Here is a 16,641-nt window from a genome sequence, read left to right as displayed (position 1 = left end):
CTTTTTACTTCATGACTTTGTGAATCATGATAATGCAAACAGAACAACTACACGCTTCAGAGACTAATAAAATGTCAAAACCCTTTTATTCAATATTGTTACTCTTATTACAAAATATTAACAAGGACACATGTGGCTCATTAATGGCAGAGGTTCATTTTTGGAAAGTGGGTGGATTATTTCTTATAGAAATTATTATTCTTATATTTAGAAAAACAAAATATGATCAAAACCTATCACACAGGCAAAATGAGAGAGATAAACAGAGAACCTTAAAGAATTTGTGCCATACAACGAGGAAGTGAGGAGAGTTTTCTTTGCAAAAAGCTACAACTTAAATTCTATAAAACTGCAGTTGCTATCAGAAATATTCAACTCTCTCACCTTGAAAGACGTTACAGATTTAATCACCCCTAGCTTCCCTACTTTGTGGAGCATCATTTAACCTTTAAAAGTTCTATTAAGCATTTTCAATAAGTGCTGGCAAGGTTCTTACACCACTCTTTTGGAATCTTTGCCCATTGTTCACATGCAAAAGCCTCTAGCTCATTGACGTTTGATGGCCTCTGTGCTGCAACTTCCTTCTTTAAATCCCACTAAAGATTTTCAATGGGATTTGAATCCCGGCACTGAAAGGGTCATTCCAGGACATTCCAGGGTCTATTTCTCAACCAAGCTTTGGTTGACTTAGGGTGTGCTTACTTGGGGAGTCCAGTGATCACCAAGATCAAATTTTAAATTTTCCAACATCAGGTTCCTTTTTAAAGTGGCGTGGTATTTTTGGGAATCCGTGATGCCAGGTTCACAGTCAAGGCTGCCAGTTCCTGTGGCAGAAAAACATCCCCACATCATCAGTGAGCCACCTCCATGCTTGACTGTGGGGATGGTATTCCACTGCTCATGAGACAGGCCTTTCTCACACCAGACATACCATGTTAGGCACCACAACCAAGTTTAGCTTCATTAGACCACTGATCTCTCTCCTAAAACTCTGCGGTCCTTCGCAAATTCCTCCTGATAAATTGTATCCCTGTTGTTATCTGAGTGTTGTTCTGACCAAGTTGCCAAGGGATGACATTTTGGGCTTTCTCTCACGGCCAAGTTTTAAACTTCCTTAGTGGTGCCCGTTGGTATGTTATGTTTTTTGGGAAATCTTGGAAAATCTCAATCCCAAAGACATAGTTATGTTTTAACTCCACTTTAAGTCAGAAAGTACGGCCTAAGGTTTTAATAGTAGCCAAATAATTGTGACATGGCTATATTAATGAAATATCCTGTTACTCACCAATACTACATCATAGATTTTCTTTTTGTTGATTTTATGCATCACTCAACTGATACAGACGCCAACCAAAGCAAAAACGAGGTCTATTAAAAAAAAGAGAGAGAGAGAAGAGCCAAGCTAATCAGTGCTGTGTGGATGTGAAACAAGTGGAATAGCTGATTATTAAAACTGATTAGCCACAAAACAGATACATTCAACTGAAAATAAATCATCTGTATTAGAGCCAGATTATTACTAAAACCAGAGTAAGTGACCATAAACTAGAGATGAACAGAGGTCATTAGATATAATCATGGAAACCAGCAGAGGAACATATATATAACTATCCTTTAGAAAGTAAAGCAGAGATTTTTATGTATGTGTTGAGACTATGAAACTACTTGAGATGAATATGACCCTACCTGATTAGGAGAAATGCCTTTTCTCTTGGGGGAGCAGAGGAAAATCACAAGACTAGTTGTTCATTGTGTTACCTGCTGCCAAAGAAGCAAGACAGACTGATAACAAATATCCCGTGAACATCTGACTTTGCATACGTATATTATGTGAAATGCATAAAATACGAGTGATGTATTGAAGTACTCGAAGCAAGGTAATGATTTCCTTAATGATGGTCACTGTTACTTTCTTATATTGCTACATCACAACAACACCGGAGTGATGGACCACATTTTCTTATGAGCCCATGGGCTGTTGAGCAGCAGGTGGTGGGGTGGTGCATTAACAGATAACTACGGGCGATAAAACTCAGAGCAGGGAGGTGGCGGTTGTCCTCTGATCAGGCATCATCAGTGCTGGTCAGAGAACCGGTGGAGCTGGCGTAGTCCAGACTCTCAGCAAAACACCTTTAACCCCTGTGCTGTCTGTCGGCCGGACTGACCACTGCAGCCTGATACTTGACTGCTGAACCTCATGTAGCCTACACACACATGCACCCTGACTACAGATGCTACACTCTAGGCCACTGCTTTGTTGTCTACTGTTCAGTTTGTATTGTAGCTAAGCGTTAGTAGCCACACTACTTGTACCAACACTGTGAAGAATGTTGCAATGAACAACACATTCATCCCCCAGTACAGGATTGTACTGTGGGATATAACTTAGTATCTCTTTGTAGTAGTCTAGTCTAGTAAAGGGCCTTCATTGGAACTAAAATTAGTGAAAATTAATTTATTGAAACAAATTTGGTGGATTTTAAATCCTCTGCATTGAGCTGTGTCAAATTTCATAAATTAGCAAAGGCAAAACCAGGAGTTGCTTGTTTTGCCTTCAGAATAAAACAGTGACTTGTGTCACTGCAAAAGAAAAATCAAGTATTCTTTATTTTCTTTATGTTTTGTATTTACGTGTCTTAAATTTGACTCTTTTGTCCTAAGCTGCAGCTATTTTTCATGTTGATTAAGGATTACCTTTTTTAGATGTTGCCCTACTCTTGCTCATCCTTTCTCATGTTCTCTCCCCCACCCCTTCATCTCTACATCTACATTTCCTGACAGCACAGCTGTCACATCAACCCCTCACTATCCTGCTTTTTCTGTGTATTGTTTCCAAAATGAAGATCTCCTGCAGATCTCACCTCACCACCAACAGACTTAGGTATAAGAAATGTGGCATAGTCAAAAATAATACACGTCCCTCAAAGCTAAATCAAAATAAGGAGCAAACTAAACGAAACTGAAAGAGCTTTATCCATTAAAAAAAACAACAACAAAAACAACAAAACATGCTACACCATACCCTGTAGAAGCATGGTTTTATTGTGCTGCAGCGTTGGCCTCTCTTTGTACATTATTTTGAAAGTCCTTCCCGGAAAAGGTAAGTGTATGTCGTAGCTACCTTGGCAGTGGCCCTGCTTCCATTGATCACACACCGGGAGAGGGTGAATCCTGCGTCTACGTCTGGGGGACTTCTCTGTCTGTCTGCTGGCAACCTGCTCGACTAACATCACCAACGCCCATAAAGTGGCAATATACAGGAAATGAACCGAGCCACTAGAAGAAGATCCCTCTTTCTCCATTAAGTCCGACCTGCTCTTTTGTTCCAGTGCGTTGGTTGTGATTTCGGAGCGGAGCCTATTGTATAACGCTGCCAGTGTTAGTTCTCTGATGTGTCACATCAACCGTACAAGTTAGCTGCTTTATTACTGCGTAGCTCTCCCGGTTCGGACTGATACGACGTGACTTCGACCGTTCGACTCCCGTGCACCCGAAATATGGCAACCCAAATCGATAAAGAAGCTTGCAGAGAGGCGTACAACCAAGTCAGAGATGATAACACGGACATCAATTGGTGAGTGTGTGAACGTGGTTATTTATCCGTACTCCGTTCAAGAATGCGACTATCGTATATTCACCTGCATTTACATGGAAATGTGTTGGACATGCGACCCGGGCCTCATTTGAAAACTGAAAAATTGCTGCTCATTAGTTTCTTCGGCCACCATATAATACAGTAAGCCGTCTGATATCCGTTGTAATCTCAGTAAAAATGTGAAATCACACATAGCCCGTTACCGCCCACCGCGCCGTCTTTTCGGTGGAGAAGGGTGCGAAAATAAGAAACGGACCTGTTTTATAAAAGTTTCCATTTTACTAAAATGAGCACAGTTTGGCTAACATGATTCATGCCGAATGGAAGACAGACCCCCTACAGACACCGACAACGTAACGAATTGTATTTTTGGCCGCACGAACCTTTTCATTTAGCCAAGGTATCTTTAAATTGCCCGATATGTAAAAGTAGTTCGCCCCGTTTGCTCAGAATACACGCTAGAATTTCACATTGGGGTTTTGCCGGTAACTGAGACCTTCGTGAATTGTTTCACGTCGGAAATGTGAGCCCTAATTCCAGCACTTGTGCTTCTAACAACATCGGCTAAAATACTTGAAGCATTCGGGGTCTGATCTGATCGAGCTCATCTGTATTCTGGCTATCCAGCGGGTCTCACGCGGCACAGTGATCAAGCCCAGCGGGGCAGAAGTAATTTCCTTTGTCCTGTATTCAGAGAGGATAACGTTATAGTGGTGACACTCACACATGGCTGATGCACAGCTGCCACCTTGCATGGGCGTCTAAGGCATTTTGTGCATTGCTTCGGTTTGCGTCATGGCTCAGATATGCCCATAACGCCATTGTTGTTGAATCAACAGATCATAGAGACTGTATGTATTCTGCCTCCCCCAGGGCTGCGTTTAAATATGAGGGCTCTAGGATCGTGCCTGCAGGACAAGGGCCCGACTATGAGGACTTCAAGAGGATGTGCACAGGTAATGAGCAGATTTTATTTGCAACAAACGTGTTGATGAGTTAAATATGTCACCCTAGTTGTTAACTAAGCCGTGGTCGTGTGATGTATGTGAAACTTATCTCCCTGCTGCTGACTAATCTAGTCTGTATGGGGTAGCATGTGTGCACGGGTTAAACAGCCTATATACCACACAGCTTGACTTGGCAGGACACTAATCTTTTAAGACTCTGTGCTCTGTCACCCATGTGCCTTGGACCCTGTAACTATGCTGTCAAAGCACTTAACAGTGTATGCATTGCATTGTATAATCTGTTCTACGATATCCTGTGCAGGATTTTTACAAGGTGAAACATTTGAGGTCGACCTTTTCTTTGACGGCGAACATATTTCCTGAATTACAACGAGAAGTTGTTGAAGTACACTTTGAACTTTATTCCTTGGCCTCCAACTGGCTGTTACATTTTTCACTTCCTTTGAATTCCAGCAACACTCCTACCAAAATATCTGTATACATGACATCGTATGAAGTTGTGTGTGCGTGTGTGCCTGTATGCGTGCGTGCGTGCGTGTGTGAGAGTGAGAATGTGTGTGTGTGAGAGTGAGAATGTGTGTGTGTGAGAGTGTGTGAGTGCTGTGTTTCGACTGCACACCACAGTGATTAGTAGTATCTCAGTTTGCATGGAGCCTTTTCTTGTTCTTCACAAAAAGAGAAGAATAGTAGAAAAAGTAGGGACTCCCAGCCGATGTTTCCCAGTGAGCAGAAAGAACTAATGGGTGCAGGCTGGATCTCCCACTGTGGTCTCTCTGTGCTCTCTAGAGTAAAGCATCTGCTCAGACGTTGGGTGTGGCTGTTTCTGATGCATGCCCGTGTTATCTTTAAAGCTAGCTGCCTCAGGGCCTTTTTTTTTTTCTCTCCTTCACGACATTTCAGAACTTACATTCCTGTGTTGAAGTAAGTCATTCATCCCCGTGCTTTATGACAGTTCAGCTGGCGCATCCGCATTGGTTCCTGTTCAGGGGCGACACATGTTATCAGACGTCGTTCTGTATGTGGGCTTGTTTTCCTTATTTAGCAGTGAAGTTGTAACTTCAGTTGAAAAAGAGTGTAGGAGGAGCTGAAGAGGAGGACTCCTTTCAAATAGTGCTATTTAGCTGATCCAGCTTCAGAAAGTAAAAGCAGGTGAATTCTGGTGAGCAAAAATGTTGGTTAAATGTTGCAGTGAGCAGCATTTGACATTATTTCAAGCAGCACAATACTTTAATGTGGGCCGCCACAGACAAATCGAATTAATTAATTAAAATGAGTGGAAATTCATTTATTGAAATAGAATTGGTGGATTTTAATTGGGGGATTCATTAAGTTGTGTCAAATTTGGGCTTTTTTGGCTTACAAAAGCAAAACAGTTGCACTTCAAACAATAAAGAATTCCTCCCATGATGCCTCAGATACGGTCATTATTTGATATTAAATGCATGTCACAATTTTATTCTTTTGTTTCCGGTGGCAGTCATTTCTAATGTTGATTAAGGATTACATTTTTAGATATTGCTCCATTCCTGCTCATTGTTTCTTATTCTTTCCTCCTTTCTCCCTCATTTCCTCTTTTTTCCTGCCAGCAAAACTGTTTCAAAATAGTTTCTAGTGTTTTTAAGGTGCCAAAGCGGCGTGACTCTAGGGATGGCAGTGTTGGCTGGTCTGTCCACCACTTTTGTTCAGACGTTGTTCAACAAATAATGGATGGAAGATTTTCACCTATCCTGTGAGATATCTCAACAGCTAAGGTTGATTTGTGCAGACAGTCTTATACTTTTGGGCATCTTCAAGTGAACTGGGTATTTTGGTTAATATATAAGCAGTGTTAAGTGCAAAAGGGCTGTGTGAAGGTGATTAATAAATACTCTCCCAGCCAGTTACATAACTAGTCTCATTGCTCTGAAACAGCTGTGCCAGTCACAGTGGTGCATTACAACTAGAGCTCAACAAATGAAAAAACAGTTTCTCCAGAAAAATCGTGTTGTTGTCTTGATGGTGTTATGTGGCACGTCAGCACCATATATCTAGATGACTGCAGGTTTGTTTTTTTTCAATTAATTAGTTCAATGATGATTTATTTTAGTCATAATTCTACAGTATTTCACACTGTAAATGGTTAAAACTCAAAATAGGACAAAGCAGCGTTTGTGCTATAATGCTTTTCTAGAATACATGAATTGCTGAAATAATTTTGAATTGGAAAGCAGGCCTAATGCACAGGATTATTGAGCTCTGGTAATCCCATGTCTCCTACATACTCAGTAAGAATACTGAGTTATAACAGATTGGTCTCATGTGTTTAAAAGCGTGTGGCTATTTTGTAGTCAGTGATGTGATCTGGGCGGCTGTGGCTCAGAGGCAGAAGGGGTCGTCCCTTAATCAGAAGGTCGGTGGTTCGATCCCCGGCTCCTATGCGTCAGTGCCTTTGAGCAAGATGCGAACCCCAACTTGCTCCTGAAGCATAGCTTGTCCTCCAGCTTAGATTCCTCCTGTACGAACGATGTGTAAATGAGGATGTGATGTAAAAGCGTTTTGAGTAGTCGAAATGACTAGAAAGACGTTATGCAGGCACATTTTTACATACACACATTTACCGTTTGCACAAGATTTGATAACTGAATTGATGGCTGTGCCTACTGACGCTATGCTGTGACACAGCACTTTCCTAATCAGAGGCAGCAGATTCACCAGCATATCTGTCCTGCTATATCTGTCTTGCTGCTACCTTCAAGCAGTGCAAAGCAGCTGTGGACAACAGATACTTTCAGTCATATTGATTTACAGATGCAGACTGCTTTTTTCACATTAAATGTTATATTTAGGCCAGTTTGGACACATCTATTGGCAAGGGATTGTTTGATTTAATTAGTTAATTTCCGCATAAGTGAAAATCTTGGCCTGACACGAGTGAAAATGTCATCAGGTCAACCAAACCAAAGTGTTGTTCAAGGGGTAAGTATTGACCCAAGAGTCGTGCTAGATATAAAAGATCCAAGTGGCCCCCAAATTGTTAGGATTCATCCTTTGGGCATCCACACTAACTGAAATGACGATCCTCAGGCACTGCTGTTAGCAGAGATGAAAACAAGACCAGATTTGGACTCAGTTAACACGTCGGTAACACCACTCCTCACCAAACCCACCTGACACTGTCCACAGGAGACAGCTCTAGTTTCCAGGGTGTGTCGCAAAGGGACTGAGCATGGGCTGAGGAAACATACACAGGAAGTGTCACCTTCCAACCTGTGGTGTGCTACGAAGAATTCAATTTATGCCGAACAAAGTCTTTCCCAAGAAGTCTTTTTTGCTGTCTCATTACTGCTGTGGTTTCAGTGCAGTTTTCTCTGCAGCAGGGGGAGGTGGACTGCAGAGTCAGCATGGCTTTAAAAGGAAGACAAACCAGGAAGAATCTGGCAGAGGGAGGAAGTGTGCACGGGTGTGGGTGAGATCCTGGTTGGGGTGAGAGTATTTGTTTGTACTAGTTCCTGTCTGACATCTCAAACAGGAACAATGACAGCTAAGAGAAAGGGAGGCAATTGACCTTGAGTGTCACAAAATTGGCTATGCATTGCTGCAGGTGAGGTTTTTGGTCGGACTGATAATACTTTACAGTGGCTAACCCTGTTTAAAAGCAGCTGATCTGAGAACATTATTGGAAAGTCCCGAAAGTCGTTATCGGCTGCTTCAACAGGTACAGATAACACAGGCCACAAAAAATCTTTCTCTTAATAAGCCATGGAAGAGTACAATACTGAATTGCCCATACGGTAGATGAAAGTGGCACTCCACCAGTTCTTCACACTGAGGTCAGTTTACACGGTTTTTGGCTGTAATGTTTGTGTAAAGGGTCTTAAGAAAGACATATAATTGCATAATGGGAATTGTAGGTTCCAGTGTTTTGAGACGATGTTGGGATATCTTGGCCTCTGCGATCTATCAACATATCAATTAACTATCTAATAATTTCAGCAATAGTGGGAATATAGCCAGTTGATGGAGACTTTGGAGGATTATTATACTTGCGTCTTAGGTTAGTCTGACACTAGTGGAAACAAGCTATTCATGATGAAGATTGTCGCCCACTTCCATCCCTCCCAGCAGTGAGCTGCAGACGGTGCGCTCACGTTTCCCAGACTGGCTGGTGTGTGATGCTGTTGCGTTCCAGTCGGCAGGGATGCGATGCTCTTCCCAGTTGCTGCTCCACATTACATTTTAGGATGATGTATAAAAATGCTGCCTAGTGGAGCTTTAAAAGTAACACAGTAGAAATCTGGCAGGGTTCTGGCAGTCAGTGGAACACTACAATGATGTGCAGGAAAACTGACTTGTCAAATTATTGATGAGTGGATGTTAACTGATTCTATTTATCCCATGTATGAACTACGCAACTTCATGAGTAATTTATTGTCCTCCGCTCACTATACTCTACCCTGTCTACACCTTCTTTAACAAATCCAAACCAAAAATCTAATGTAAGTCCAGTTGCCTTGACTTTTCTGCCTGGACAGTTTCTTTATGTCTATAGATAACCTCTTTAAAAAACACAAGTCATTGTTTAGAAAATGATCACTGCAAAACCTCGTGAGCTCCTCTTCCCCTCATCATGGTGCTTTTAATAGATCACAATCACACCCATAATTCTCAGTGATGATTACTGAAATTAATATGATGGAATTAAACCCTGGGTTTGGTACCTGTTCTGCTCTTGCAGTTTTTTCACTCAACATGTGTCTGGCATAATCGAAACGTGCAGGACCTCAATTGTTGGATCTTGTTCGATATATTAGACACCATTAGCCTTGTGTAGGTAACAACTGTGCACCATTGGTTGTTAAATGATAGCATAGCTGTCTCAGAAGAAAATAACTTCTTCTTTTGGGCCTGGACCATTGAAATTCTAAAGTGTGTGTAAATGATTAGCTCCACCTGATGGCATCTTGCATGATAGCCCCTGCCATCAGCGTATGAATGTGTGTGAAGAGGTGAATGTGAATCCAGTGTAAAATGTGATGTGGTGTTTGTGGTCAGAAGACTAGAAAGGTGCTATATACACATACTTATATATGATGATGTACAGTTGCACTCAAAATGAGGTGTATTGGCAAAATGTACAAACTTTCAGCCGTGTTCAATGAACAACTCAGACAAGAACGATATAAACCGCTCTCAAAATGATTTACCCCCTGAATAGAGTCCCTCATGAGAACACTCATTTGCAAATCAGGTGTTGTCTCAAACACACCTTATCAAGGGCCTCATTAATTGCATCACGTGTGCTTGAGATAGAACACATCAACTGCCCAGGGGTTTGTTCACAGTGATGTTTGGTTGCATGTCAGAAAGTCAAAAGAATTGTCCAGAAGTTTAATTGCTGTTTCATTGCTTTGCACAAACACGGAAAAGGATACAAAAAAGGTTTCCTAGAGATGCCGTTGGAAGCAGAGTTCACAAGTTCAAAGCTAAAGGAACTCTGGCTATACTACTTGGACGTGGCAGAAAGAGGAAGCTATCCACAGCTGCCACCAGAAATGCCACCAAATGCCTGCCTACAGTGAAGCATGGCGGTGGCTCTGTGATGCTCTGGGGCTGCTTTGCTTTTTCTGGCACTGGAAACCTGCAGCGTTTGGAGGGCAAGATGGGGAATCATGTTTACAGCAGGTCATAACAGCAGAAAGGTGCTCTGCTAGGGACTAAAGATATTTGTCAAGAAGGGGTTGAATAATTTTGCTACTGCAGCAGTTATTAGAAGTGGCATATTGTGTTCAATTTGGAGAAGTAGTTTACGTTTTTTTTCCCCCAATACACCTAATTTGCAATGGGGGTTGAATAATTTTGAGTGCAATTGTAAGTGCAGTCCATGAAACATTTAGTAGACAACATTCTTCTTTCACCAAGCAAATATATCTCTGTGTCCAATAATGACATTTTTATCAGATTCTGGAAGTTTGTGTTTGTCCCATCCAGGGCAGAAAATGTCTATAGTATATAGCATATAAGGAATTTATATACCCTGTCTAGCACAAAGCCCATAAAACGACTACATTATCCATTCTGATGTCAGAAAAAAAGTCAGAAAAAAGCAGCACAAATGTTTTTTTCTGTGAAGCGTCTGCAGTGAACCACTGTGAGACCAATGCATGGTCACTGGGAGGTCTGTGACACAACTGCAAGGCTCACAAAAGATTTTACTCATTTAGTTTAGTGACCTGAATATTTCCTCATTGCAAGCACACACACACACACACACACAACCCAGAGTTCACAAAACCCAGTTAAGCAATGCTGGGAAAGCGGAACCTTGTATTCATCTGCACTGCAACGCTAAAACTTTTTTCTCACTTTGACACACTTTGACACACTTTGACACGCAGCACATAGACATACATAGAATGTACTTTTGAAGCATGATGCCACACACCCCTAACACATCACAGCACAAAGTCATGAATACAAGGACATACACACAGATTTAAATATGGCTGCTTTTACATCCTTTTTTTTTTTTTTTTAATTTCTTGTAATCGATCATTAGTGCACTCATGGGAAGCTGCATTTTATCTACCTAGTCTAACAGCTGACTGTGAAGATCTACAGCTGCTGTGTCTGTCAGCGCCCGATCAGACGTGTAACATTTTAAAATGTCAGCTATAACTACCTTAGATCTGTATATTCAGTCTGACACTCTCCTCCGTATCTCCCCTTAGATGATGTCCGTCTGTTCGGCTTCGTCCGCATCACAACGGGAGACGCCATGAGCAAACGAGCCAAGTTCACTCTCATCACCTGGATCGGTGAGAACATCAGCGGGCTGCAGCGTGCCAAGATCAGCACTGACAAGGCGATGGTCAAAGAAATCGTGCAGGTCAGATGATGTGATGATGCATGTGGAGGGAGTGACAGTGAAAGTAAATGGTGTCATTATGAGAGTTTAAAAAAATGGGTGGGCAAGGCTGTGTAGAGTTGGACAAATGGAAGCATTTTTAAAACCAATAGACCATTTCAGCCTCAAACAAGAACAAAAATAAGCAAATGCATCATGAAATAAGTGTAAACGGACCCAAATACAGCACGGTGGTGCAGTGGTTAGCACTGCTGTACAGCAACAAGTTTCCAGGATCGAATCCAGGTTTCTGTGTGGAGTGTGCATGTTCTCCCTGTGCTTGCGTGGGTTTTCTCCGTGTACTCCGGCTTCCTCCCACAGTCCAAAGACATGCAGGTTGGTTAATTGGTGACTCTACATTGCCCGTGAGTGTGAGTGGTTGTCTGTCTCTGTGTGCTGGCCCTGTGGTTGGCTGGCATTGTATTGGCTCCAGAGCCCCCCCCATGACCCTAGTGGGTAAGCGGTACAGACAAAGGATGGATGGACCCAAATAGACATTTGAACAAAATTAGTACATAAAAGCAATGAAGAATAAAAGAATTAGTAAATGTATTTTCAGCATTTAGCAGTATGCAAAAGGCGAAGTAAACAAATAAAAGTCATGATATACTGCACATCCTTGAGGCCTTTCAAACACACTGAATTGAATGTACAGTTTTGTGTATTGTCATGCAAATAGTAGTAGAGTATAAGATACAAATAAAATGAGCGCCCGCTCATCAAAATATTGCTCCACAGTGCTGCTAGTGGGCAGAAACTTCACACGGTACCTTTAATATGATAATTTCGAAACAAGCAGCAATGGCAGGTTATTAAAACGCACGCTCCAACATTGCATTGTGTTGCGTGTTTGCAGTTTCAACAACTATATATTTAGCAGAGATATACAGATGAATTTCTCGACGGCACTCGGCTTTAATTGAACGTCAATACTTTTTTGGCACCAACTGAAATGTGTCTGCACCATCAAGTATCAAAAGTTTGGCATTCATTTCCCATGTCAGATTCTTGTGAAGTAGTACTGATTTACAAGTTTCTCATATTTTTACCAAGGAAAAAGTATTTTCTAGAAAGATATATTTATATTCCTAGTATTGTCAGCCCTAGTCATAAGTTTGGTCCCATTGTGCAAAAGCTACAAAGTGGCTGTGGGTTTTTTGAAGTGGTGTTTGCTGCACGTACGCATGTTGTTTCTCCGACATCAGGAGTTTTCTTGTCACTGCTTTTTCTAAATGTCTAGAAGTTGATGTAAACTGGCATTGCTTTTTTTGGTGCAAGGTGTGTTTATCATCTGCTAGCATCGCTCTTCAATTCAGCATGTGTGTGTGTTTCCACAGAACTTTGCCAAGGAGTTCATGTTTAATGACCCGAGGGAACTGGACGAGGACAACATCCGTGATGAGCTGAAGAAGGCGGGTGGAGCCAATTATGATGCTCAGGCAGAGTAGAGAAGTGCCATGGTCCACTGGAAGGGTCATGGGGGTAGAGGTGGGGGGTGGGGTGGGTTACAATAAATGGGGGTGGGGAGTGTTGGGGCAGAGCTGCTACCTCGGGGAGAGGGCGCGGCGGGATGGAGAAGGCACTTGACGAAAGGAAAATGCTCACAACTGGGGCACACACACATTTTACTGTCAAAGTGAGCTCCAGGAAAGAGACGTCATGGTTGATCAATTTGCCCATTTACAGGAACACAGGTTCACAAAGCAGTGGTGCACCTGGAGCAGTTTCTAGAAGCAGAACAAGTGTTTCAAATATTAACCAATCACTGTATACACTCTTTGTACGATTATAGCTTATTGTAAAGCAGTAGATTCTCCTTTTTTCATTAGTTCAGCAATTCATTCATGGACTCTCAACAACAGCTTCAGAATAAGTTAAGAGATAACCCCAGATCATAGTGATCCCGGTGGTGATGGTGTTGGTGCATCTCTAACATGATAACATCTGTATTAGGATGCTAACAACGCTAATGTGAGAGCTGCACTGTTCGCATACTTGCTTACATTGTTTCGTCTATCTGCAAGATTAAAAAGCACACCTATAGCACATTATGGGGCTAATCAGGGCCAAAATATCCCCAACCAACACTGGAATATCCTCCTTGAGATCTTCATATTTTGCACACATAACATAGTGACACAGAAGGATGGTACTGTATTGTTAAAGGAATAGTTTGATATTGAGGGGAAACAGTTGGCTCTTTCCAGAGGTAACAAAATCCATCTACCAGAACTGCTAAATCTCACTCTCCATTCTATGTCTGTGTTTAATCCACACTGTAATCAGCGGAAGTCACTGTCGTCGGCCCAGGAACAGTCAAGCACGTACTAGGCTAGCTGTTTTCCTCAATTTTCAATTTTTTATACAAGCTAACCGGGTGCTGGCTCTAGCTTTGTATTGACAGATATGATAGTAGTATTGCCTTTCTCATCACTGTACCACCAAGACAGCAAATTTACCAACATTTCGAACTGTTCCTTTTAAGTTTCCGAAATTAGACGAAAACTGATTTTTACTACGTCGATCACAGAGTGCCTTCTCTCCTCTCCTGCCCTCCGCCCTCTCCCCAGGCAGCTCATGGTTGGTTATCTACTGTGCTGTGCATCATCATCTCACACTCATCCTCTTCTCAGCTGGGCTGCAGTTGAGCAATATTAAGTTATATCAATACTTAAGCACTGTTTGGTAGGAATCATTTCATGTAATGAGGATGTGATGAAAACTGATGGGTTTCACTTCAAAATGTCATGTTATGTTTATTGATCTTGTAAAAATGAGTTCTCTGACAAGGATAGATGTCTCATTTTGAAATGAAACTCTACTTACAGGGATGCGTTTGACACCAGAGCATGCTCTTGGTCATGATACACTGTACCTCCAGGAGGAAAAGATATCCATTTTCTAACAATATCCTTGGTGATGGTTGTTGGCCTGCTTTGAGGAAGCTTGAGTCATAGTGCTAAGTACACGTTTAGCCACCTCGTCATCTCTATCCAGACTGCTGTGTTTGGTTTATAGCCTCAAAGTCTGCCATTACATCTTGTCCTCAGATGGATTGTAATTCATCCTACTGTTTTTATACCTGTGCTTTGTGCTGTGAATCCCTTTTATCACTTGTCCAAACGTCTCTTTCTGTGAGTGTGAACTTTTTCGGACCTTATTTCAATGTGCTTTTTACTTTCAACTTCCAGTTTGTGTTGGAAATAGTTGTTTGTTGTACGTTGGAAACTGTTAACAACTGTTGTTAACAGTTTCCACAGCTTTGGCAGAATTTGTAGAAGAGTACATGGCAAAGAATGAGACTCTTGGTCTTACGTGAGGCTTCCTGTCTGCATATATTATGCCATAGAAAAACAGAGAAACAACTAATATATTGAACACTCAGCAGCACATGTAGGCAAGTATTGAATATTGCCCAGAATCTCAAAGGATTTTGAGAATGGAAATCTTTTTTTTCTGGTATTTCATCTCACTTAAAGGTATACATGCATACTGTAACCTACTGTGTTTGACTGCCTTAGGCTCCCAGGGAGAGAGGGGTGTCATGGGAGTTTGTGGACACTACACTGTGATTGGTTATCCTCCTTACGTGGGGGTGGGACTGTAATCTGCACTTTGCTCATCAAGGCGTGGGGCTAGGCTCATCACCCCAACCAGGAGGAACCATTTCTCGGTTGTAGCATCTCTGTTTATTTGGTTTCAGCTCTCCCTCCCCCCCTGCAAAAAATAGGATTTTTTTTTCTTGTACTTTCTTTTGTTTGTTTTTGAGATGGATTTTTAGGGTTCTACCCTTTTAATTTTATTCTTAAGACCACTGTTATCTTGGACATTGACAGAAGAGATTTTCAAAAAAAAAAATAATGCAAAAAAGAGAAGAGAGAAAAGTGAGTGGGCACAAGATGAGTCATTTCAAAATAAAAATTGATGTTTTTTCCAAAACTGGCTTTTCAAAGTGTTATATGTGTTTCTCTGAAGTTTACAATACCACAAATAATAGGGTAATAAATAAGGACTTGAAATTACAAAAAGAAGTTGGCTTAGACACATTTCATTTCTTAGAGTTGTAGTTCTGCACACAAAATGGTAAATCAAAAGAACATTTTCCAAAACTGTTATATACTGTACTTTACACATTTGTTGATTTTCAAATGCAGGCTGTACAATGATTGTTTTTTTTTTTTGACATTTGAATGTGTGGCAACATTTTGTCAGCAACCCTAACCATAACCCTTCTGTTAGTAGATTCTTGCAACTTGTGAAGTCCATCAAGTCAAATTATTGCTTGCATGTATGTTTTCTGCTACAATATACAGAAGTGATCTGTAAATTACATCCAGGAACCAAAAGGAAGAAATGTATTTTTTACGTCTTGGTTTTATTAATGCTGTTGATTCTGTCAATCGGAGAATTTCAAATTGTTCAATTTAATTTGTGTCCATCATTGTGTCACAACACAAAAAGAACCCCGAACTTTGAACAACAATCATCAGCTTCCAGTGAATCTATCTTATTTATGAGCATGTACAAGTCTTGTCCTGCATCTTCACTTGCTGAATTAACTACCTAAAACTCATTCATGGGGTAGAGTGCATTGTTGACATAAATTTGCGGGCCAGATCAAATTATAGAAACACCAACAGCATACAGACATGCAAACACGTGTTAACATTGACTGCCAACCTGTCTAAACAAAACATGTCACTTTTAAAAGTCAAAGTAATCAAGATGTCAGATAACCTAATGCATGCACAGCGGTTGTCAAACAAACTGATTAGGTGAAATTCCAAATAAAACATCATGTCAGATAGCATTATTCTTGTGTGCTCTCACATTAGTTTCTGTTGGAATGATTGTTTGAATAGGTGTTTGCTTCTGATTTGTTTAATGTGTGTAATTTACATATTATGTCAATAACATAAATTAAGTTGATTTGTAAGTTCAAGGCTTAATAAGTTCAAGATGACCCACGCTGACCTGTCTTGTTTGATGGCTATGCATAACATCTCTCTGTGAGAGGACTGGATGTTAATTTAATATTAACTGTCACCCTTGACAGACTATGATGCATCTTTGTGATATTAGTTTTAAAAGAGTCTTGTGACTCTATTTTGTGCAATTTTTTTTTTAGATCTTTATTGCTGCACAAACCCACACAGCCATACAGTACACTTGCAATTAGAGAACAAGAGTGACCT

At 41.0% G+C, this 16,641-nt stretch overlaps 1 protein-coding gene across 1 annotated transcript; it reads left to right on the top strand.

The window, feature by feature from the left end:
- The first annotated feature begins 3,150 nt into the window (after window positions 1–3,150).
- Window positions 3,151–12,922, top strand: cotl1 (coactosin-like F-actin binding protein 1). The gene is made up of 4 exons (XM_070831236.1): window positions 3,151–3,574; window positions 4,469–4,551; window positions 11,271–11,428; window positions 12,784–12,922. Exons 1-4 carry the CDS (start codon window positions 3,498–3,500, stop codon window positions 12,892–12,894), a joined length of 429 nt encoding a protein of 142 aa, XP_070687337.1. The 5' UTR covers window positions 3,151–3,497; the 3' UTR covers window positions 12,895–12,922.
- The last annotated feature ends 3,719 nt before the right edge of the window (window positions 12,923–16,641 follow it).

This window comes from Pempheris klunzingeri, chromosome 5 (assembly GCF_042242105.1).
Source record: "Pempheris klunzingeri isolate RE-2024b chromosome 5, fPemKlu1.hap1, whole genome shotgun sequence".
Lineage (NCBI taxonomy): Eukaryota > Metazoa > Chordata > Actinopteri > Acropomatiformes > Pempheridae > Pempheris > Pempheris klunzingeri.
This window is presented reverse-complemented; position numbering and strand designations above follow the sequence as displayed.

Bases quoted from the DNA above. Each gene is read 5' to 3' on its own strand.
- cotl1 (XM_070831236.1), top strand. From the start codon at position 3,498: ATGGCAACCCAAATCGATAAAGAAGCTTGCAGAGAGGCGTACAACCAA. The intron at 3,575-4,468 runs GTGAGTGTGTGA...TGCCTCCCCCAG, and splicing joins GATAACACGGACATCAATTG to GGCTGCGTTTAAATATGAGG. The intron at 4,552-11,270 runs GTAATGAGCAGA...ATCTCCCCTTAG, and splicing joins CTTCAAGAGGATGTGCACAG to ATGATGTCCGTCTGTTCGGC.